The sequence below is a fragment of the Balaenoptera acutorostrata genome, chromosome 19 (assembly GCF_949987535.1).
Source record: "Balaenoptera acutorostrata chromosome 19, mBalAcu1.1, whole genome shotgun sequence".
Classification (NCBI taxonomy): domain Eukaryota; kingdom Metazoa; phylum Chordata; class Mammalia; order Artiodactyla; family Balaenopteridae; genus Balaenoptera; species Balaenoptera acutorostrata.
In genome coordinates, this window is record NC_080082.1 from 20130127 (window position 1) to 20153312 (window position 23186).

General features: G+C 42.8%; 1 protein-coding gene across 2 annotated transcripts in view; it reads left to right on the forward strand.

Annotated features, from left to right (window-relative positions):
- The first annotated feature begins 1808 nt into the window (after positions 1 to 1808).
- The window catches only part of CMTM4 (CKLF like MARVEL transmembrane domain containing 4), a 92814-nt gene continuing 71436 nt past the window's right edge, over positions 1809 to 23186 (forward strand). For both annotated transcript variants that reach the window (XR_009006054.1, XM_057533888.1), the window contains exon 1: positions 1809 to 2197. Coding sequence is in view for 1 of the 2 variants with exons in the window: in XM_057533888.1 (XP_057389871.1) it covers positions 2012 to 2197 (186 nt within the window). In the remaining variant the exon portion in view is untranslated. The remainder of the gene's footprint in view (positions 2198 to 23186) is intronic.

The following is a 23186-nucleotide window of genomic DNA, read 5'->3' on the forward strand; positions in this document are numbered from 1 at the left end:
GGCTCGCGGGCTGTAGAGTGCAGGCTCAATATTTGTGGCTCACAGGCTTAGTTGCTCTGCAGCATGTGGGATCTTCCCAGACCAGGGCTCGAACCTGTTGCGTGCATTGGCAGGCGGATTCTTAACCACTGCACCACCAGGGAAGCCCTCCCCATTTGCTTCTTAAAAAGACTTTAATTTGGTCTTTTTTTTTTTTTTTTAAATTCCTGCTTTCACCCCCCACTTCTAGATGTGCTTGGTGCTGCCCATTCCTGAGCCTTTTTTCCTGTGATATGACCCAGGTTGCATTTCAGCCTTCCCCTGTGTCAACTTAGGGTTTAGCTTTCTTGGATCTGCTAAGTTAGTTACCACTTGCCCATTTGCTTTTCTGCTTCCAACATTTTGTTGCCATTGTCTCCTTTCCCATTCTTTGTCCCTGTGGTTTTATGCCCTTAAAAAATGTCCCTGTAACTGTCATTTCACTGGGATTTGGGGAGAAAGCAGAGGCCAGAGCCTGCATCCAACCATTCAACTTGTTATCTTTCATTGGCAACCTCCAGGTCCTAGCATATCCTTTAGCATATAAGTGCCCAATAAATATTTGTGGGCTGAATGGAGTGTTAGAGTTAGTGTCGTTCCCATCTTTGGTAACCAAAAGGTGAGAGCCCTTTAAATTGAGATCTCCTGAGTTATGACATTTACTGCTTCTCACTTCACAAGTTCACAAGCCCATCTGAATTATATACTAGGCAACACTGTGTAGGGAAAAAATTTGGAAGTGAGTGGGCTCTGCCCACCAATTGTGTGGCCTGGGACTACCAGTCTGAAACCTTAGTCTGGTCTTCTGTAAAATGGGAATAACACTTTCAAGTGCCTTCCTCAGTGTCTAAAGCATGGTAAGCTCTAGATATTTGTGGTGTGGAAGAGTTCAATACCAAAGGGACAATTCTTAGAAAGTCGGTGTTTTACTTAAGCTTAAAATTATCCTTCACACTTGAATTGCAAATTGGTCCCCAATTAATGCCCTTCAGTGCAAAAATCTGTGTTTAACCTGCCTTGGTGATTAGACAGACATCGCAAAACCTTTTCAGCTGAGAGAGGAAACTAATGTTTAGTCACCGAGGGTCTCCTGTGGGCTAGCTCCCATTCTCGGTCAGGCCGGTGAATCCAGAGCGTACACTGGGAGTTATTCACAAATATTGCCGAGTGTCTGTCTTACAGACCCAGTACTAAGCGACCTCACTCACCCCGACTTCTCACCCCTGTCCCGCTCAGTCCCTGACCTCGGTACTGGTTTGTTGCCCAGTGTGGGAGCCCAGACACTTAGCCCCCTCTTGTCAAACAGTCGAAGTCAGGCCCACCCAGGGCCCCGTACTGTTCCCAGCACGGGGGTCGCACAGCACATCTTGGTCTTCACCGGTAAGTCCCCTGGCCTACCTGAAGAGGACCCCACTTCCTCCAGGGAAGAAACGGAGGCAGCACCCTGGGAAAGCAGCTCCGTGACCCCTAGGTCCGCCTCGACCCTCCGTCAGGCCCCATTCTCCCTGCTCCCCACTACCCCTCTTTCCCGGACCTTGGCCCTCCCTCGCCGCGATCGCCTGGCGCGCAGCCGCGGCCCCGACCCCCGCGCGCACTCAGGTGAGGGCGGAGCCAGAGGCCCTGGCGCCCCGCCCCGCCCTCCGGAGGCCCCGCAGCGCGGGCAGCCACCTCCACCCGCGGGAGCCGCGGAGCGCCGCCGAGCGGCCGGCGGGCGGGCGCTCGCTCCGCCCCCTCCCGGCTGGCCGCGCCGGCTCCCGCCTCCTTCCCTCTGCGCCCGCTCCCGCCTCCCTCCCTTTCCGCTGCCGAGGCGGCGGGAGCCGAGCCCGAGCGGACCGAGCCGCGGCCGCAGCCGGGCGGCGGGCGCAGAGGCGGCGGCGGCGGTGGTGCGGGCAGTTAGTCGGCGGCGGCGGCGGCAATGCGGCGGCCCCGCTGAGCCCGCTAGCTCCGGGCGCCGGAGGCCAGCCGCGCAAGGCGGCCCGGGCCGGGCGGCAGCATGCGGAGCGGCGAGGAGCTGGACGGCTTCGAGGGCGAGGCCTCGAGCACCTCCATGATCTCGGGCGCCAGCAGTCCGTACCAGCCCACCACCGAGCCGGTGAGCCAGCGCCGCGGGCTGGCTGGCCTGCGCTGCGACCCGGACTACCTGCGCGGCGCGTTCGGCTGCCTCAAGGTCGCCCAAGTGGTAGGTGCCGGGCGGGGCCCCAGGTGCCGGCGGGCGGCCTAGCCGCGCGCCTTCTCTCCCTGCTCCCGCTTCAGGGGGCGCAGGCCCGGCCGGCCTCCACCGCGCACTCGCTTCCCATGGCCCCAGTCCTTGCGCTCCCTCTCCTTCGCTGGGTCCCCGTGCCGCCCTCCCGCCTCCCCTGGGGACTCTGCATTCCCCAGCCCTGCCGCCTCAGGTGTGCGCCTTCTACCTGAACACCTGCCCCCGGGCCTTCGTGTCCACTCCAGCCTTCGCTGTCGCGAGCCTCTTTCACTGTTGGGTTTGGTGGTGCGCGAAACCCGGCGGGGGTCATGCTTTCCCCTGGGTACTGCTGGTCATAACAACTTGTGTTAGGTTTTCGGGGCCCGCACATCCTCCACTCCTCTGGATGGTCTTCGTTTGTCTCGGCTTCCACCACTGGGGACTGTGGCTCGGTTTTTTCCCCGGCGCCCAGCAGAGTGCTGGGCATATGGTAGACGCTCAAATAAATGTTGAATGGAGGCATGTAGTCTAGATGCATTGGGGGAGCCCAGATCTGCCCAGAGTCTCCAGTTTATGCTGCAGAGGTTTTGTTTGTTTTTTGTTATTTATTTATTTATGGCTGCATTGGGTCTTCGTTGCTGCACGGGGGCTTTCTCTAGTTGCGGCGAGTGGGTGCTACTCTTTGTTGCCGTTCACGGGCTTCTCATTGCGGTGGCTTCTCTTGTTGCGGAGCACGGGCTCCAGGCACTCGGGCTTCAGTAGTTGTGGCACGTGGGCTCGATAGTTGTGGCTCCCGGGCTCTAGAGTGCAGGCTCAGTAGTTGTGGCGCACGGGCTTAGTTGCTCTACGGCATGTGGGATCTTACTGGACCAGGGCTCGAACCAGTGTCCCCTGCACTGGCAGGCGGATTCTTAACCACTGGCCACCAGGGAAGTCCCTGCTGCAGAGGTTTTGATTCCTTCTAATTAGCCCAGAAGATAGAACCGGCATCCCTGAATCCTCCGCCCCAGCACGGTGGCTAGCATTGCCCAGTTGGTACCCAGAGTTAAATCACTATGGGAGAGCAGCCAGTTTTGGAGGTAACAGAAACAGAGAACTTTCTTTTGGGCTTGTCTATGGTAGAGCTCATTTCTCAGAATTCTTATTTTTAGCTTTCAGCGTGTTCAGGGCAGGGGCCTGTCCCCTCTGCCCCTCTTTTGTGGTTTTCTAACAGGCCTCTTTGGTTTGTTACTTAGCTCTGCTGTGGATAGAGCATACTCCAGTTCGGAAAAAACTGTGTCCCGATATCCCCTGACACAGGTAGGCCTTTCTCTGAGGCCTGGCAGCAAAACTTTATAGACTTCTCAGCTAGAGAAGCCATTGCACAGAGCTGCAATGTATGTAAGCAACTTTTTTTTTTTTTTTTTTTTTAAGATTTCTTTATTGACTGATTGATTGCTATGTTGGGTCTTCGTTTTTGTGCTATGGCTTTCTCCAGTTGTGGCAAGTGGGGGCCACTCTTCATCGCGGTGCGCGGGCCTCTCACTATTGTGGCCTCTCTTGTTGCGGAGCACAGGCTCCAGACGCGCAGGCTCAGTAGTTGTGGCTCACGGGCCTAGTTGCTCCGCGGCATGTGGGATCTTCCCAGACCAGGGCTCGAACCCGTGTTTCCTGCATTAGCAGGCAGATTCTCAACCACTGCGCCACCAGGGAAGCCCGCTGCAATGTATGTGCATTTTGTTTCTTCCAAGCATTGGTCTTCTTGTGCTTACTTGAGTACATAGCTCAAGGTTCCTTGGGAATCATTTAATGTGTGGATATCTTTTAAATAAAGGTCTCAGTGTTTGTAAATTGCGGAATCATAGACTGTTTTCTCTCTCTCTGGGGTGAAAGGCTTGTTCTGCTGATTGCAGGAGGGTATTTTTGAAGGGCTCTCAGGAAAGACAAACGGAGCAGGTTATTCCTCTCTAGAATTTTAAACTGACCTTATCTGGTAAAGTGGAATGTTCCAAGAGATATATTTGTTCAGTAGTTAGGCATTGCTGTTAGCGAAGTGAATGGAGGAATGGGGGAGGTGTATAACTGCCTTTAAAAATAGGCAGCTAGCTGATGCTTGAGTACAGCACTGATAATCAGAAGTGAATAAAAGAGCAGGATGGGAGGGAACGTGGGCCCAGGTGGAATTTAGGGCCTTGTTAAGTACCTTGTTTTGTTTACTCTGGACTTTTGAAAGTACATAGAGCTTGCCACTCAAAAGATCTGGTAAAAGAATGAAATCCAGTAGTTTATATAAAATGTTAGATATCACCTCATTGCTGGAATTTTGTCACCTAAAGCTAGAAATGGAAGCCAGTGGTATTTATCACTGCCTTTTCGTAAGGTGCTATTTTTTTTTTTTTTTTTTGTAGAGCTTTACTTTTCATCTGGAAGAACTTTGGGGCCCAGCCCCTAAAATCTCACCTAACTCTTGTCTTTTGTCTAATCTCTAGAATTTAAACAGCGAGAGGTTATGTTATGTGTGGGTGAGTGAAAGATGGGGACCTGCTTGAAGGGTATGGCAACGTGAAACAGTTCCATGCATTTAGCTTTTCAGCCTTGTTTAAAAAAAAATCAGGGTTTTTAGGGGGAAAAACCGCCACAAAACTTAAAGATATTGGACTCTCAACTTAAACTGGAAAAGAAAACAAGAGTCGTTATGAAGATATTTCTTTTTGTTTTTGGCCATGCCGTGGGGCATCTTAGTTCTCCGACCAGGGATCAAACCCATGCCCCCTGCCTCGGAAGCATGGAGTCCTGTCCACTGCACCGCCAGGGAAGTCCCTGAAGATATTTCTAAGATGTTAAAAAGCTCAGAATCCCATCAAGAAATATGTCTAATATAAATTCTAATTCTGTGGTTTTTGAGAAAAAATTTGACTTTTTTTGGTTTTAGTTTTTAGAGACATTTTTTGTGGTCTGTGGCCTATTGCCACCTGCAGGTCCTTGCTCCAAGTGTGGTCAGCAGCATTGCCAGCACCTGAGAGCTTGTTAGAAGTGCAGAATCAGAGGCCTCACCCCAGACCTTCTGAATCATAATCTGCAGTTTAGCAAGATTCTCTGGGAGATTCTCGTGCACATTAAGATTTGAGACTTACCTTTCCGTATCATTTTAGTGTTAAAACCTTACACAGTACTAGCAATCAGTTCTCTATCAGAACTGTAAATAGTCAACCTCAAGGCTGAGGTTTTTCTGTAAAATGAGCCTATATCTCTCTCAAAGGATTAAGAGAATGAGGTAGTATGTAGAAATTAGCACCTAGTTTATTAGGTGCTTAGTTAGTGTGTAATAAAACGTTAGCTGTCACTGTTGCTAAGTAATACTTCGTGCCTTTAAAGAAACTTGGTGAAAATGCCACCCCAAAATTATAATTACATATTTGAATTAAAGACAGTTTACGTCCTAGTGATTTAAAAGTTACATCGATATTTTAAATGGAATGCTATTTGATAGTAAAACTAATCTGAAATATTATGGAAATTAATCAGTGCATTTTCATAGATTATATCTTTTTTTAAATTAATTTATTTTTGGCTGCGTTGGGTCTTCGTTGCTGCGCGTGGCCTTTCTCTAGTTGTGGCGAGCCCCCGGGGCTAGTCTTCATTGCGGTGCACGGGCTTCTCACTGTGGTGGCTTCTCTTGTTGCGGAGCACGGGCTCTAGGCGCACGGGCTTCAGTAGTTGTGGCTCGTGGGCTCTAGGGCACAGGCTCAGTAGTTGTAGCGCACAGGCTTAGTTGCCCCGAGGCATGTGGGCTCGAACCCGTGTCCCCTGCATTGGCAGGCGGATTCTTAACCACTGCGCCACCAGGGAAGTGCTAGATTATATGTTTTAAAAATGAAACTCATACCTATTTCTTTCTTTTTTTTTTAATTAATAGCTACTTTATTTATTTATTTATTTTATTTTTATTTTTGGCTGTGTTGGGTCTTCGTTTCGTGTGAGGGCTTTCTCTAGTTGTGGCAAGCGGGGGCCACTCTTCTTCGCGGTGCGTGGGCCTTTCACTATCGCGGCCCCTCCCGTTGCGGGGCACAGGCTCAGCAGCTGTGGCTGACGGGCCCAGTTACTTCGTGGCACGTGGGATCTTCCCAGACCAGGGCTCGAACCCGTGTCCCCTGCATTAGCAGGCAGATTCTCAACCACTGCGCCACCAGGGAAGCCCCATACCTATTTCTTAGTTGGGGAGAGTATCTCCTGTGGTTATTTCAAACAATATAAATGTACTTTTTGTAGGAAAAGAGTAGGTTTAAACTATTGATTTAAATACCTTCTTCTTTCTTTTGAATGTGGATTCTGGGAGTACTTATTGGTTTTTAGCTCTCAGACATTTAATGAAATAGTTAATGTGGGCCTTTTGTTTATTGTTTTGTTTAGATTTTTTTTCCAAAGCACTTGGTTGAAAGCCGAATTTTGCTCTTGGGATAGGGATGGGGCATACTATCGCTTATACCATGATGTTAGGACAGTGTCAGAAGAGGACAGGACCTAGACGGGACAACTTTCTGAATCACAACAGCAGGCATCATTAATGAGTGCTTACTCTACTGTTATCACCTTTATTTTATGGATGAGAAAGTTAGAGGCACCGAGGTCGTGACTCGTTTAAGGTCACGTGGCTAGTGGTTGGTGGAGCTGGGATTTGAACCCGGGTGGTGTGCTCTTTCCTGCCTCCTGAACACATCATTTTGAGTTGTTGCACAGAGCAGAGGAGACCTTGAGTCCAAGGACATTTCTGAGGTCTTTGTTGCCTGGTGACTTTTAGGTGACTTTTACGTGCTTGTTACGTGACTTAACAAGGGTTTTGATTTCTCAGTGGCCATTGCGCTGTTCCTAGGTGTGCAGTTCCTGTGTGGTGTCCTGCTCCTCACCTAGCAGACCTGCCACTTTCCGCCTTGAGGGGATGGGCCTTCTCAAAAGAGCCAAGAGCAGAATCAGCTTTTAAGTTACGAAAACACCTCTCAAGGAGCTCTTTTGCTTCGGATCCCTTTCTCTTTTTTTTTTCTTTTTTGTCTACATCACTTTTATTTTATTTTATTTTTTGGCTGCGCCCCGTGGCATGTGGGATCTTAGTTCCCCGACCAGGGATCGAACCTGAGTCCCCCGCAGTGGGAGTTCGGAGTCTTAACCACTGGACCACCAGGGAAGTCTCTGGATCCCTTTCTTGAGCCCCTCCCACGCCTGATTGACCTTCTGACATTGCATTGCATTTGTTTAGGACTATTTTTTAAACAAAGTTGGGTAATAGGTGATGTTTAAATTCAAATTTTAGCTCTGCTGATCTCCTTGAAATCTCTTAACCACATTGTTTCTTGGCTTCCTCAGTAGTAGAATGTGAGTGGTAATGACTGAGCATTTTAGGAATTGTAAGAACTAAAGGGTTAATGTTTGACAGGTGCTTTCTTAGGTAACTCAAAGACAAATGTGAGCGTTTGCATTTCAGGGTTGGATGATAACGTATCTTTTATTTGATGGAAACTGTGTCAGTTTTTCATCCCATGCTGGTGAGCACTTCCCTCACCTTTCTGGCTTTCTTGGGCTGTACAGAAGCAGGGCAGGGGTGTGCAGAGAATGGCTGGTGAAGTAGTTTCACTGCGTTGGATTCTCAATTCTACCTTAAGGTGGCTTCTTATAAAACAGTCCCATTTTCCCTTGGGCAGATTGTTATCTTTGGGAGTTGTCTTCCTGGTCAAAAACTTGAAGTCAAATAAATTCTAGCAGAATTTAAGCAAAGATTAAAACCACTCTTAAGTTTTTATGATGATTAAAAATAGTAAAATTATCATCCAAGACCTCAGAAAAGTGTGTAGTACACATCTGTTTTATAAAACCAGACAAAGATTGTTCAAGAAAAGAAAGCTTCAGACCAATCATCCTTATGAACACAGGCACAAAAACCCTCAACGAACTACTAGGAAATCGAGGAAATCGAATCCAGCAACGTTATGTAAAAAGAATAGTACACGGCAATCGTGATTTATCCCAGGAAGAAAAGGCTGGTTCAGTCTTCCAAAATCAGGAGATATAATCTGCCATACTAACAGTTTAAAGCACAAAAAACACTTGATTATGTCAGGGGATGCAGAAAAGAACTTTTGACAGAATTCAACATTCATTCACGATAAATGTAGCCAAGAAGATTAGTAAGATAAGGGAACTGCCTCAACCTGGAAAAGGGCATCTGCCAGAAATCTACAGCTAACATACTTAGTGGTGAAAATACTTTCCCTTTAAGATGGGGAGCAAGGCAATGAGGTCTGTTCTCACCACATGTCTGTTCTCTCTTCCACATCCTACTGGAAGTGCTAACCAGTGCAAGAAAAATAAATAGAAGGCATTCAGACTGGAAAGAAAGAACAACTGTCCCTATTTGCAGATGGCATGATTGTCTATGTAGACAATCCCATGGAAATCTATAAAAAAGCTCCTAGGACTAATGCGTGAGTCAGCAAGGTGGCAGCATACAAGGTCAACACACAAAAATCAATCATATTTTTATATCCTAGCAATCAATCATTGGAAACTGAAATTGAAAAAAAAAAAAAAAAAAAGCAACCCATATCAGTTATGATAGCTCTGAAAAGAATGAAATACTTAGGTCTAAATCTAACAAAACATGTACAGGATCTACATGCTGAAGACTACAAAACACCGGAGAAGGAAATCAAAGACCACTGAAATAAGTGGGCAGACATACTGTGCTCATGGATTGGAAGATTCAATATAGTTATTAAAATATCACTTCTTGGGCTTCCCTCGTGGTGTAATGGTTGAGAATCCGCCTACCAATGCAGGGGACATGGGTTCGACCCTGGTCCGGAAAAATCCCACATGCCGTGGAGCAACTAAGCCCATGCACCACAACTACTGAGCCTGTGCTCTAGAGCCTGCGAGCCACAACTACTGAGCCTGCGTGCTGCAACTACTGAAGCCCATGCGCCTAGAGCCCATGCTCCGCAACAAGAGAAGCCACCACAGTGAGAAGCCTGCTCGCCGCAACTAGAGAAAGCCCCTGTGCAGCAACGAAGACCCAACGCAGCCAAAAATAAATAAAATAAATATCTATATATAAAAGCTTTTTTTAAAAAAATAAATTAAAAAAAATATGTATCACTTCTCCACAAATTGATCTGTAGGTTTAACATAATCCCAAAATCCCAGCAAGATTTTTTTTAGATAAAGAAGCTGATTCTAAAATTGATATGGAAAAGTCAGGTTAGCCAGGTAGAGGAATGATGAAGGATTGGTTTTGAGGGCAAAGGGAACAACACAACATGAAGATAAAACATGGAGTTTAGGGGGGTGTGTGTGTGTGTGTTGGGGGGTGGGATGGGGAGGGGCTCTGAGAGTATGGACTTTATGTCTCTTATCACCATGAGACTTTTGGCCAGTTGCTTGTTCACTTCAGGCCGCAAGCAGGTCTCCTTATTTGTAGATCAGGGCTGATGAGAGTGCTGCTGGCGCCCGTGAGCCTTCCATACAAAGTCCTTAGCAAAGTGTCTCTCACATAGAAGTCACACCACCCTGTTAGTACTATCGAATATCTCTGGAATGGTACAAATTGGGAAACTGGGTGACCAAGGGTCAGGGTGGAAGGGAGATTTATTTTTCACTGTATTTGAATTGTATACCACACGCAGATATCTTCTATTCAAAAATTCCCAAAGCATCAGCTGTTACTAGCTCTACCTTAGTATAGATTAACCTTAAAGCTATTATACCAATCATAATCTTTAGTTAACCTTTTATTACCTTACTTACTTTGTAATTTGGAGGCCCTTTTGGGGAGAATGATTTCGATAATACAGTACAGACATCTTGAAGAAACTTGAAGCTTAAAAGTTTTTTCAATCTATTTTCCTGTAAAAAAAAAAAAAAAAAAAAGCCTTCTGCACAATTGTGGGTGCTTAATAAATTTGTTGATGCTAATGAAAAAATTTCTCCCATTTGAAAGGAATCTACCCTATAGGCTGGCTACTATAGTTAATAATACTGTATTGCAGTTGTATTGTAATTGAAAGTTGCTAAGAGAATAGATCTGATAAGCTCTCATCACAAGAAAAAAAAATTTTTAAACTATATATGGTGAAGCATGTTAAATAAGACTTATTGTAGTGATAACGTGTATATCATTATTGATACAAATATTGATATATAGAAATACTGAATCATTATGTTGTACACCTAAACTAATGTAATGTTATATTCCAGTTATATCTCAATAAACAAACCATTGTAACATTGAAGGAAATTAGGGAAAAAATCATAGTCAAATGAAAAACATTTTGGAATTTTTCCCTTCCAAAGGCTGCATAAGATCCCCTGATCATGGTTTCCAATATTTTGCTATTAGGAAGGATCCTTCAGTAAATGTCCTTCATTCTTCTTTTGAGTTGTGACTATTTTTTGTTAAATTTCAGGGAGTGCTATTACTAGATCAAAGGGCAACCTCATTACATTTCTGAACATTAAAAAAAATATATGGACTTGGTCCTACAACATACGTAAAGGTCTCACTTTATTCCAAGTTAACATTGTGCTTACCCACAAGTACTTACCAGTGGGAAATGCTGAGCTCAGTAAGACCTTCGGGACTCCTCCTGGGTCATAGGGCCAAATTAATTTTTTCTTGGGACTTCCCTGGTGGTCCAGTGGCTAAGACTCCATGCCCCCAATGCAGGGGACCCGGGTTCAATCCTTGGTCAGGGAACTAGATCCCACATGCCGCAACTAAGAGTTCACATGCAGCAGCTAAAAGATCCTGCATGCCATAAGACCTGGTGCAGCCAAAATTAAAAAAAAAAAAAAATTTCTTTCTTGACAGCCCTGGAAACCTTTGTTCTTTCTTTCTTTTTTAAAAAAATTTAATTATTTTTTCTCTTCCAGTTTTTTTTATTTTTTTTAATTTATTTATTTATTTTTTTTATTTTATTTTTTTTTTTTTATTTTTTTTTCCACACACACACACTGTATTTTATTTTTACAAGAGATAGATAGACTGACACCAAGCATTGTACATGGATGACCACAACAAAAGCAACAATGATTGCAATTACCAAACATGAAACACACTTATACTATGTCATAACATTGACATTCAGTCCAGTAATCCTCCACTGTAACAGCTCCTTTACTTTGCAGTGAAAATTGATTTGTATATTCTTTTCCTCTGAGTCCTTGTGGGATTTTTTTTTTTTTTAATTCAGACAGAAAGTCACAAAAATTATACTCATCCTCATCAGTTCACTCAGTCCCATGTAATTAATTTCTTTTTTTTCATCTTGATCTTTTGTTAGCACTTTTATGAGTTCATCAGTTTTTCATTAGAGTTCTGAAAATGCTTATTCATTCAGTTCAGCAGTACAGTCAGTTACCAGAAACCTGTACTTGTCAGAGTCTTTTCCATGAATTTCTTGAAGATGAAACTCTTTTATAGGAACATATTTGCAAAATCATCAGAGTACACCCAGAACTGTCTGTAAATGACAAAAGACTTAAAAATGACCATGGTTAAAGATTTGATGAAAGTTCATAATAATGCAGTTGACAAGAAAATTAGTTATTTCTGAGATATACATTTTAAAGTAATAACTAGGATTATTACTTATAACATTATACCAGAACATATAAGATTTTTAGATGTTTCCTGTAATGTCTGAAACATTTATATTAACATATTTCCATACAAATACAAATATAAGATTTTTAGAAATTTCATGTAATGTCTGAAACATTTATATTAACATATTTCCATACATATTTCCATACAAATACAAATATAAGATTTTTAGAAATTTCATGTAATGTCTGAAACATTTATATTAACATATTTCCATACATATTTCCATACAAATACAAATATAAGATTTTTAGAAATTTCATGTAATGTCTGAAACATTTATATTAACATATTTCCATACATATTTCCATACAAATACAAATATAAGATTTTTAGAAATTTCATGTACTGTCTGAAACATTTATATTAACATATTTCCATACATATTTCCATACAAATACAAATATAAGATTTTTAGAAATTTCATGTAATGTCTGAAACATTTATATTAACATATTTCCATACAAATAACCCAATGAAAGTTTAGTATTAGTTGTTTTGTTTGTTTTTTTATACTGCAGGTTCTTTTTTTTTTTTTTTTTTTTTTTTTTTTTTTTTTTTTTTAAATGCTACTTTTATTTTGAGATTGACTTTATTTTCTTTTTTTTCTTTTTTTTTTTTTTTTTTAAGATTTATTTTTTTATTGATTAATTGATTGATTGATTGATTGCTATGTTGGGTCTTCGTTTCTGTGCTAGGGCTTTCTCTAGTTGTGGCAAGCGGGGGCCACTCTTCATCACGGTGCGCGGGCCTCTCACTATCGTGGCCTCTCTTGTTGCGGAGCACAGGCTCCAGACACGCAGGCTCAGCAATTGTGGCTCACGGGCCCAGCCGCTCTGCGGCATGTGGGATCCTCCCAGACCAGGGCTCGAACCCGTGTCCCCTGCATCAGCAGGCAGATTCCCAACCACTGCGCCACCAGGGAAGCCCTGCAGGTTCTTATTAGGCATCAGTTTTATACACATCAGTGTATACATGTCAATCCCAATCGCCCAATTCAGCACATCACCATCCCCACCTCATCGCAGTTTTCCCCCCTTGGTGTCCATATGTCCATTCTCTACATCTGTGTCTCAACTTCTGCCCTGCAAACTGGCTCATCTGTACCATTTTTCTACATTCCACATACATGCATTAACATACGATATTTGTTTTTCTCTTTCTGACTTACTTCACTCTGTATGACAGTCTCTAGATCCATCCACTTCTCAACAAATGACTCAATTTCGTTCCTTTTTATGGCTGAATAATATTCCATCGTATATATGTACCACAACTTCTTTATCCATTTGTCTGTTAATGGGCATTTAGGTTGCTTCCATGACCTGGCTATTGTAAATAGTGCTGCAATGAACATTCGGGTGCACGTGTCTTTTTGAATTACGGTTTTCTCTGGGTATATGCCCAGTAGTGGGATTGCTGGGTCATATGGTAATTCTATTTTTAGTTTTTTAAGGAACCTCCATATTGTTCTCCATAGTGGCTGTATCAATTTACATTCCCACCAACAGTGCAAGAGGGTTCCCTTTTCTCCACACCCTCTCCAGCATTTGTTGTTTGTAGATTTTCTGATGATGCCCATTCTAACAGGAGTGAGGTGATACCTCATTGTAGTTTTGATTTGCATTTCTCTAATAATTAGTGATGTTGAGCATCTTTTCATGTGCTTCGTGGCCGTCTGTATGTCTTCTTTGGAGAAATGTCTATTTAGGTCTTCTGCCCATTTTTGGATTGGGGTGTTTGTTTCTTTGATATTGAGCTGAATGAGCTGTTTATATATTTTGGAGATTAATCCTTTGTCCGTTGATTCATTTGCAAATATTTTCTCCCATTCTGAGGGTTGTCTTTTCGTCTTGTTTATGGTTTCCTTTGCTGTGCAAAAGCTTTGAAGTTTCATTAGGTCCCACTTGTTTATTTTTGTTTTTATTTCCATTACTCTAGGAGGTGGATCGAAAAAGATCTTGCTGTGATTTATGTCAAAGAGTGTTCTTCCTATGTTTTCCTCTAAGAGTTTTATAGTGTCCAGTCTTATATTTAGGTCTCTAATCCATTTTGAGTTTATTTTTGTGTATGGTGTTAGGGAGTATTCTAATTTCATTCTTTTACATGTGGCTGTCCAGTTTTCCCAGCACCACTTATTGAAGAGACTGTCTTTTCTCCATTGTATATCTTTGCCTCCTTTGTCATAGATTAGTTGACCATAGGTGCGTGGGTTAATCTCTGGGCTTTCTATCTTGTTCCATTGATCTATGTTTCTGTTTTTGTGCCAGTACCATATTGTCTTGATTACTGTAGCTTTGTAGTATAGTCTGAAGTCAGGGAGTCTGATTCCTCCAGCTCCATTTTTTTGCCTCAAGACTGCTTTGGCTATTCGGGGTCTTTTGTGTCTCCATACAAATTTTAAGATGATTTGTTCTAGCTCCGTAAAAAATGCCATTGGTAATTTGATAGGGATTGCATTGAATCTGTAGATTGCTTTGGGTAGTATACTCATTTTCACAATGTTGATTCTTCCAATCCAAGAACATGGTATATCTCTCCATCTGTTGGTATCATCTTTAATTTCTTTCATCAGTGTCTTATAGTTTTCTGCATACAGGTCTTTTGTCTCCCTAGGTAGGTTTATTCCTAGGTATTTTATTCTTTTTGTTGCAATGGTAAATGGGAGTGTTTCCATAATTTCTCTTTCAGATTTTTCATCATTAGTGTATAGGAATGCAAGAGATTTCTGTGCATTAATTTTGTAACCTGCAACTTTACCATATTCATTAATTAGCTCTAGCAGTTTTCTGGTGGCAGTTTTAGGATTCTCTATGTATAGTATCATGTCATCCGCAAACAGTGACAGTTTTACTTCTTCTTTTCCAATTTGTATTCCTTTTATTTCTTTTTCTTCTCTGATTGCCGTGGCTAGGACTTCCAGAACTATGTTGAATAATAGTGGTGAGAGTGGACATCCTTGTCTCGTTCCTGATCTTAGAGGAAATGCTTTCAGTTTTTCACCATTGAGAATGATGTTTGCTGTGGGTTTGTCATATATGGCCTTTATTATGTTGAGGTAGGTTCCCTCTATGCCCACTTTCTGGAGAGTTTTTATCATAAATGGGTGTTGAATTTTGTCAAAAGCTTTTTCTGCATCTATTGAGATGATCATATGGTTTTTATTCTTCAATTTGTTAATATGGTGTATCACATTGATTGATTTGCGTATATTGAAGAATCCTTGCATCCCTGGGATAAATCCCACTTGATCGTGGTGTATGATCCTTTTAATGTGTTGTTGGATTCTGTTTGCTAGTATTTTGTTGAGGATTTTTGCATCTATATTCATCAGTGATATTGGTCTGTAATTTTCTTTTTTTGTAGTGTCTTTGTCTGGTTTTGGTATCAGGGTGATGGTGGCCTCATAGAATGAGTTTGGGAGAGTTCCTTCCTCTGCAATTTTTTGGAAGAGTTTGAGAAGGATGGGTGTTAGCTCTTCTCTAAATGTTTGATAGAATTCACCTGTGAAGCCATCTGGTCCTGGACTTTTGTTTGTTGGAAGATTTTTAATCACAGTTTCAATTTCATTACTTGTGATTGGTCTGTTGATATTTTCTGTTTCTTCCTGGTTCAGTCTTGGAAGGTTATACCTTTCTAAGAATTTGTCCATTTCTTCCAGGTTGTCCATTTTATTGGCATAAAGTTGCTTGTAGTAGTCTCTTAGGATGTTTTGTATTTCTGCGGTGTCTGTTGTAACTTCTCCTTTTTCATTTCTGATTTTATTGATTTGAGTCCTCTCCCTCTTTTTCTTGATGAGTCTGGCTAATGGCTTATCAATTTTGTTTATCTTCTCAAAGAACCAACTTTTAGTTTTATTGATCTTTGCTATTGTTTTCTTTGTTTCTATTTCATTTATTTCTGCTCTGATCTTTATGATTTCTTTCCTTCTGCTAACTTTGGGTTTTGTTTGTTCTTCTTTCTCTAGTTTCTTTAGGTGTAAAGTTAGATTGTTTACTTGAGATTTTTCTTGTTTCTTTAGGTAGGCTTGTATAGCTATAAACTTCCCTCTTAGAACCGCTTTTGCTGCATCCCATAGGTTTTGGGTTGTCGTGTTTTCATTGTCATTTGTCTCTAGGTATTTTTTTATTTCCTGTTTGATTTCTTCAGTGATCTCTTGGTTATTTAGTAACGTATTGTTTAGCCTCCATGTGTTTGTCTTTTTTACGTTTTTTTCCCTGTAATTCATTTCTAATCTCATAGCGTTGTGGTCAGAAAAGATGCTTGATATGATTTCAATTTTCTTAAATTTACTGAGGCTTGATTTGTGACCCAAGATGTGATCTATCCTGGAGAATGTTCCGTGTGCACTTGAGAAGAACGTGTAATCTGCCGTTTTTGGATGGAATGTCCTATATATATCAATTAAATCTATCTGGTCTATTGTGTCATTTAAAGCTTCTGTTTCCTTATTTATTTTCATTTTGGATGATCTGTCCATTGGTGTAAGTGAGGTGTTAAAGTCCCCCACTATTATTGTGTTACTGTCGATTTCCTCTTTTATAGCTGTTAGCAGTTGCCTTATGTATTGAGGTGCTCCTATGTTGGGTGCATATATATTTATAATTGTTATATCTTCTTCTTGGATTGATCCCTGGATCATTATGTAGTGTCCTTCCTTGTCTCTTGTAACATTCTTTATTTTAAAGTCTATTTTATCTGATATGAGTATAGCTACTCCAGCTTTCTTTTGATTTCCATTTGCATGGAATATCTTTTTCCATCCCCTCACTTTCAGTCTGTATGTGTCCCTAGGTCTGAAGTGGGTCTCTTGTAGACAGCATATATATGGGTCTTGTTTTTGTATCCATTCAGCCAGTCTATGTCTTTTGGTTGGGGCATTTAATCCATTCACGTTTAAGGTAATTATCGATATGTATGTTCCTATGACCATTTTCTTAATTGTTTTGGGTTTGTTTTTGTAGGTCCTTTTCTTCTCTTGTGTTTCCCACTTAGAGAAGTTCCTTTAGCATTTGTTGTAGAGCTGGTTTGGTGGTGCTGAATTCTCTTAGCTTTTGCTTGTCTGTAAAGCTTTTGATTTCTCCATCAAATCTAAATGAGATCCTTGCTGGGTAGAGTAATCTTGGTTGTAGGTTCTTCCCTTTCATCACTTTAAGTATTTCATGCCACTCCCTTCTGGCTTGCAGAGTTTCTGCTGAGAAATCAGCTGTTAACCTTATGGGGGTTCCCTTGTATGTTATTTGTCGTTTTTCCCTTGCTGCTTTCAATAATTTTTCTTTGTCTTTAATTTTTGCCACTTTGATTACTATGTGTCTCGGTGTGTTTCTCCTTGGGTTTATTCTGTATGGGACTCTCTGCGCTTCCTGGACTTGGGTGGCTATTTCCTTTCCCATGTTAGGGAAGTTTTCGATTATAATCTCTTCAAATATTTTCTCTGGTCCTTTCTCTCTCTCTTCTCCTTCTGGGACCCCTATAATGCGAATGTTGTTGCGTTTAATGTTGTCCCAGAGGTCTCTTAGGCTGTCTTCATTTCTTTTTATTCTTTTTTCTTTAGTCTGTTCCGCAGCAGTGAATTCCACCATTCTGTCTTCCAGGTCACTTATCCGTTCTTCTGCCTCAGTTATTCTGCTATTGATTCCTTCTAGTGTAGTTTTCATTTCAGTTATTGTATTGGTCATCTCTGTTTGTTTGTTCTTTAATTCTTCTAGGTCTTTGTTAATCATTTCTTGCATCTTCTCAATCTTTGCCTCCATTCTTATTCCGAGGTCCTGGATCATCTTCACTATCATTATTCTGAATTCTTTTTCTGGAAGGTTGCCTATCTCCACTTCATTTAGTTGTTTTACTGGGGTTTTTTCTTGTTCCTTCATCTGGTACATAGCCCTCTGCCTTTTCATCTTCTCTGTCTTTCTGTAACTGTGGTTTTTGGTCCACAGGCTGCAGGATTGTAGTTTTTCTTGCTTCTGTTGTCTGCCCTCTGGTGGTTGAGGCTATCTAAGAGGCTTGATGGGAGGCTCTGGTGGTGGGTAGAGCTGACTGTTGCTGTGGCGGTCAGAGCTCAGTAAAACCTTAATCCACTTGACTGTTGATGGGTGGGGCTGGGTTCCCTCCCTGTTGCTGTGGCGATCAGAGCCCAGTAAAACCTTAATCCACTTGACTGTTGATGGGTGGGGCTGGGTTCCCTCCCTGTTGGTTGTTTTGCCTGAGGCAACCCAACACTGGAGCCTACCCGTGCTCTTTGGTGGGGTTAATGGCAGACTCTGGGAGGGCTCACGCCAAGGAGAACTTCCCAGGACCTCTGCTGCCAGTGTCCTTATCCCCACGGTGAAACAGAGCCACCACTCGCCTCTGCAGGAGACCCCCCAACACCAGCAGGTACGTCTGGTTCAGTCTCCCCCAGGGTCACTGCTCCTTCCCCTGGGTCCCGATGCACACATTACTTTGTGTGTGCCCTCCAAGAGTGGGGTCTCTGTTTCCCCCAGTCCTGTCACAGTCCTGCAATCAATTCCCACTAGACTTCAAAGTCTGATTCTCTAGGAATTCCTCCTCCCTTTGCCGGACCCCCAGGTTGGGAAGCCTGAGGTGGGGCTCAGAACCTTCACTCCAGTGGGTGGACTTCTGTGGTATAAGTGTTCTCCAGTCTGTGAGTCACCCACCCATCAGTTATGGGATTTGATTTTACTCTGATTGCGCCCCTCCTACCGTCTCACTGTGGCTTCTCCTCTGTCCTTGGACGTGGGGTGTCCTCCTTGGTGAAGTCCAGGGTCTTCCTGTCAATGATTGTCCAGCAGCCAGTTGTGATTCTGGTGCTCTCGCAAGAGGGAGTGAGAGCACGTCCTTCTACTCCGCCATCTTGGTTAATCTCCCTCTCTTCCAGTTTTATTGAGATATATTTGACATAGACACTGTATAAGTTTAAGGTGTGCAGCATAATGATATGATTTACATACATCATGAAATGATTACCACCATAAGTTTAGTGAACATCCACCATCTCAGATAGATACAAAATTAAAGAAATAGAAAAAAAAAATTTTTTTTCCTTGTGATGAGAAGAACTCTTAGGATTTACTCGCTTAACTTTCATATATAACAGCAGCAGTGTTAATTATACTCACCATGTTGTGCATCACATCCCTAGCACTTATTTATCTTGTACCTGGAAGTTTGTACCTTGTGACCACCCTCATCCATCCCCCTCTCCCCTACGTGCCGCCTCTGGTAACCACAATTCTGATCTCTTTTTCTATGAGTTTGATGTTGAAGTATAATTGACCTACAACACTACATTAGTTCTTGTTATACAGGATAGCGATTTGATATTTCTGTACACCTCAAAATGATCATTGTGATGACATTTTATCTTTTCTTTCTTTTTAAAAAATATTTATTTGGCTGGGTTGGATCTTAGTTGCGGCACGCGGGATCTTTCGTTGCGGCACACGGGCTTCTCTCTAGCTGCGGCGCACGGGCCTTCGTTGTCCCGTGGCATGTGGGATCTTAGTTCCCCAACCAGGGATCGAACCTGTGTCCCCTGCATTGGAAGGCAGATTCTTAACCACTCGACCACCAGGGAAGTCCCTGATGACCTTTTTTCTTAATTACAAAGTACTAAGAGCCTTTCCCAGGTCATGGCACTTCAGAGGATGCTTAGAGGGGGCAAGGGCAGTGTACATGCCCTGCCAAATCCGTGATGCTTCTCCCTCCTGGTAGAATGAATGGATGCTTACCTGCATGTTGGAGAGAGGCATATTTCCAGCCTAGAGGTAGTGCTGGATTTACCTGAGATGTAGCACATATGTGATCCACCCCATTAAGGGCTGAGGTCTGTATGGCTACCAAAGCTGATTATTTTCCATGATGGTCCATTTAGCTCCCTGAGCTGTTGAAATGACCTGGAAATAGCAGCATTCTGGCCTTCAACCCACAGCTATCACTCACTGCCTCTTTATCCTCATTCGTGGAAGTAGCTCCAGATCCTTTTGTAGGGTGATGTCGTATTTCTTTGGAAAATAAAGTTGTTTGTTAGAGCATAGCGCGATAGTCAAAGGCCTGTAACTGATCATAGAGCCCAAATTTTCCCAGTCTCAATTTTCTGTGCTGTCTCAGACCATATGTAAGTACATCCTAAGTTTTAAAAAATTACTGTACTTTTAAATTATGAAATATTCCAAGCATTGAAATTAGAGCAGCAAGTACCATATGTTGACAGTGAGTCCTGAGGTTTTTGTTTGGAAAATAAGATTATTCCTGTGTGTGCAAGAGAAGTAAAAAGCAGGGCGAGATGAACTGGGATTTGGATTCATTAGCAGGGTGAGACTTCAGAGAGTCTAGAAGGACGAGGAAAGGCAGAGAGTAAGAGAGCAAGGCACCTCCGGACGAGGGGATGGCCTCAGCATCTTGTCTGGTGGCGAAGAGCCAGTTTAAACTTTCAAAGGCTCAGTTCAAAGTGGTCCAGAGCTGGGAACAGGCCTGCAGCTGGCTGAAGAGGGAACAGATGAGTAGAAGGGTACAGAAGTCAGAAAGTGACACCTCCTTCGGGAGAAGATCTTGCCTTTTTAGCATTTGGAAACTATCTTATTTTGAAGCGGTTTAACTTCTTGATGGGGGGGATTTTTGTGTGAAAAATTCTCACTTAAAGGTGCCCAGCCCTCCTCTCAGCACCTCTCGTGTGTGGCCTTGTGTCCTCACATAAAATGGTGGGGTCTGCCACTGGTTTTCAGAGTGGGGGTTCCCCTGGGAGCCCTAAGTTTATTAATATAGAAATGGGGGTTGAGAATCAGACTGAGGGGCTGGGTACCAATTGTGTTTCAGAAAGTCTAATATAAACTGCATTAAACAGAGTAAGGCCAGTTTCTTTTTTGACTGGGGTTTTAAGGTACTGATTATTTCACTTGACCAGAAGCTTTGATTAACTTTTTGATTAACATACTCCTGCCTTAGAGTCTTTGCATCTGAGGTTTATTCTTCCATCCCCTCCACCCCTTCCCAGAAATGCCCACTTGGCTCTGTTCTTCAGAACTGCTGTTCTTCTCTTCTGCTCAAGAGACCTGCTCAAGAGACCTTCCCTGATCACCTGCCAAAAGTAGGACACTCCCCCATCCCCGCTCTTTATCCCCCTCACCCTGCTTTACTTTTCTTCTCAGCATTTACCACCCAACTAGAATACCAACTCCACGAGAGCAGAGGCCTTGTGTTTTGAGTTCTCTGAGGTATCCTCAGTGTCTAAAACAGTGCCTGGCCCACAGTGAGGCACCGAATGAACAGGTGAATATACATATCTGTTTCACAGAAGAAAGAAAAAAATAACAGTTTATGTATTATTTAACATAGTTCGTAAGGTCAAATTATTTGAAAACATGGGATCTATAAGGGAACAATAACATTTATATATTTATAAGCAAATAAGCTTCTGGACTCTGTTGTAAGTGGAAAATATTGGGGAGAAAGTATGGAAATAAAATGCCATTGTAATTTTTTTTTTCTTTTTTTAACCGTGAGTTTTAAGTGTATCTAGTGCTACTAGGAAACAGAAGCTTTTGCTTAGGAGACAGATTTTTGTAAAAGGAGGGGAAACCATAAGAGGCTTTGCCAAGCTTTTTGCTTAGGAACGTATAAAATGAAAACCAGGGGTTCTGTAATTATTGCTAAAGTTGTCTGCTTTCTGATTAACATGTTGGGGGAGAGGGTCGCTGAGGATCTGCCACGTCAGTATTTTGAGAATTCTTAGAGCAGGCACTTAACATGTGTAAAGAAGTCACAACTGGGATTGAGGCTGAGGGTCCTTGTGCTTGTTTTTATGGACCTCTCTGATGAAAATAAAAGAACAGCCGTTCTGTGAGGCCTGAGAAGGGAGGCCTTCATTTCCAGTGAAGACTGGAGAGGCCCGTAGGAAATACTGGAATCCAGAATTTTGTCTCTGAACATTTCAAATGGTTGGTTAAATTTGGGAATTAAATGGGTTAATAAACACTTAAAATGTTCAGAGTTTCATCAAACGTGGATAGTTTTGAATGGTTTCTTTCTTGCCACTACAATTTGATGACTGGTGCAGGGGAAGCCTTCATTTTTGTGGTTTCCCGTTTATTCCAGCACAGCTATGAAAAACAGTTTAAGGCTAAAAGTTTTTTGTGCCAGTGGAAAAAAAACAAACCCCAAGGAGCAATGGCTCTTCCAGCAGTAGTTGCTTCTTTAGCTTGTCTACTTTCTCTCAACCATTTTTGGTCCAAACCCTACACATGTGTATAATTTCAGGTTAAGAGTTGGCTAAATAACTTTAGAGTTAGATCAAGGTCAGTAGCTAGATGTTGGTAAAAATTCTAACATATTTTCCCCCTTTAAAAAAAAAATCTATACTTCATATATGTGTGAACGTCGAGGCTGGGCCAGATACTGTTAGACATACATAAATCGGACAAAAATCCCTGCCTCCAAGGGGTTCACAGTCCATTTGGAGGAGGGTTTGTATGAGGCAGAGAAAGTACACAACCCTTCCTGATCACTGGAGCCAAGTGCTGTAATAGGGGCTGGGGACAGTGGGCTTGGCTAGGAGGTGTGGTGTGTCCTGTGGAGAAGGAGTATACCAAGTCCTGGGAGTTGAGGGCGAGCCCAGGAAAGGGGTGGGAAGGAGGTACCAGGTATGGTTCACCAGGCAAAGGTATGGAAGGGGAGGGATGAGGGGCACCCAGGTTGGGCCTGACTTGTTAGGCTAATGAATTTTGGATTTTCTGAAAGAGATGAGGAGCAGTCAGAGCTGTGGCAGTTGAGCACTTGGCAGTGTGGCTAGTATGAATTTTGAGGTGTGCATAGGTGTAAAATACATGCTGGAGTTCAAAGAGGTAATAGGAAAAAAGCAGAATGTAAAATTACATGTTGAAATGGTGGTATTTTGGCTATATCGGGGTAAATAAAATTTACTGTTAAAGTGAACTCTACCTGTTTCTTTTTACTTTTTAAAATATGGCTCTTAATCTGCCTGCCAATGCAGGGGACACGGGTTCGAGCCCTGGTCTGGGAAGATCCCACATGCCGCGGAGCAACTAGGCCCGTGAGCCACAATTACTGAGCCTGCGCGTCTGGAGCCTGTGCTCCACAACAAGAGAGGCCACGATAGTGAGAGGCCCGCGCACCGCGATGAAGAGTGGCCCCCACTTGCCACAACTAGAGAAAGCCCTCGCACAGAAACGAGGGCCCAACACAGCCAAAAATAAATTTAAAAAAATATATATGGCTCTTAGAAAATTTAAAATTACTTACGTGGCTCACGTGTTTTTGTTGGCTGTCTCTGGGTTAGAGGGTGTGAGGAGTGGCTTTGAGGAGGATGAGATGATCCAAAGCCTCCTGAGAGACTGAATAGTC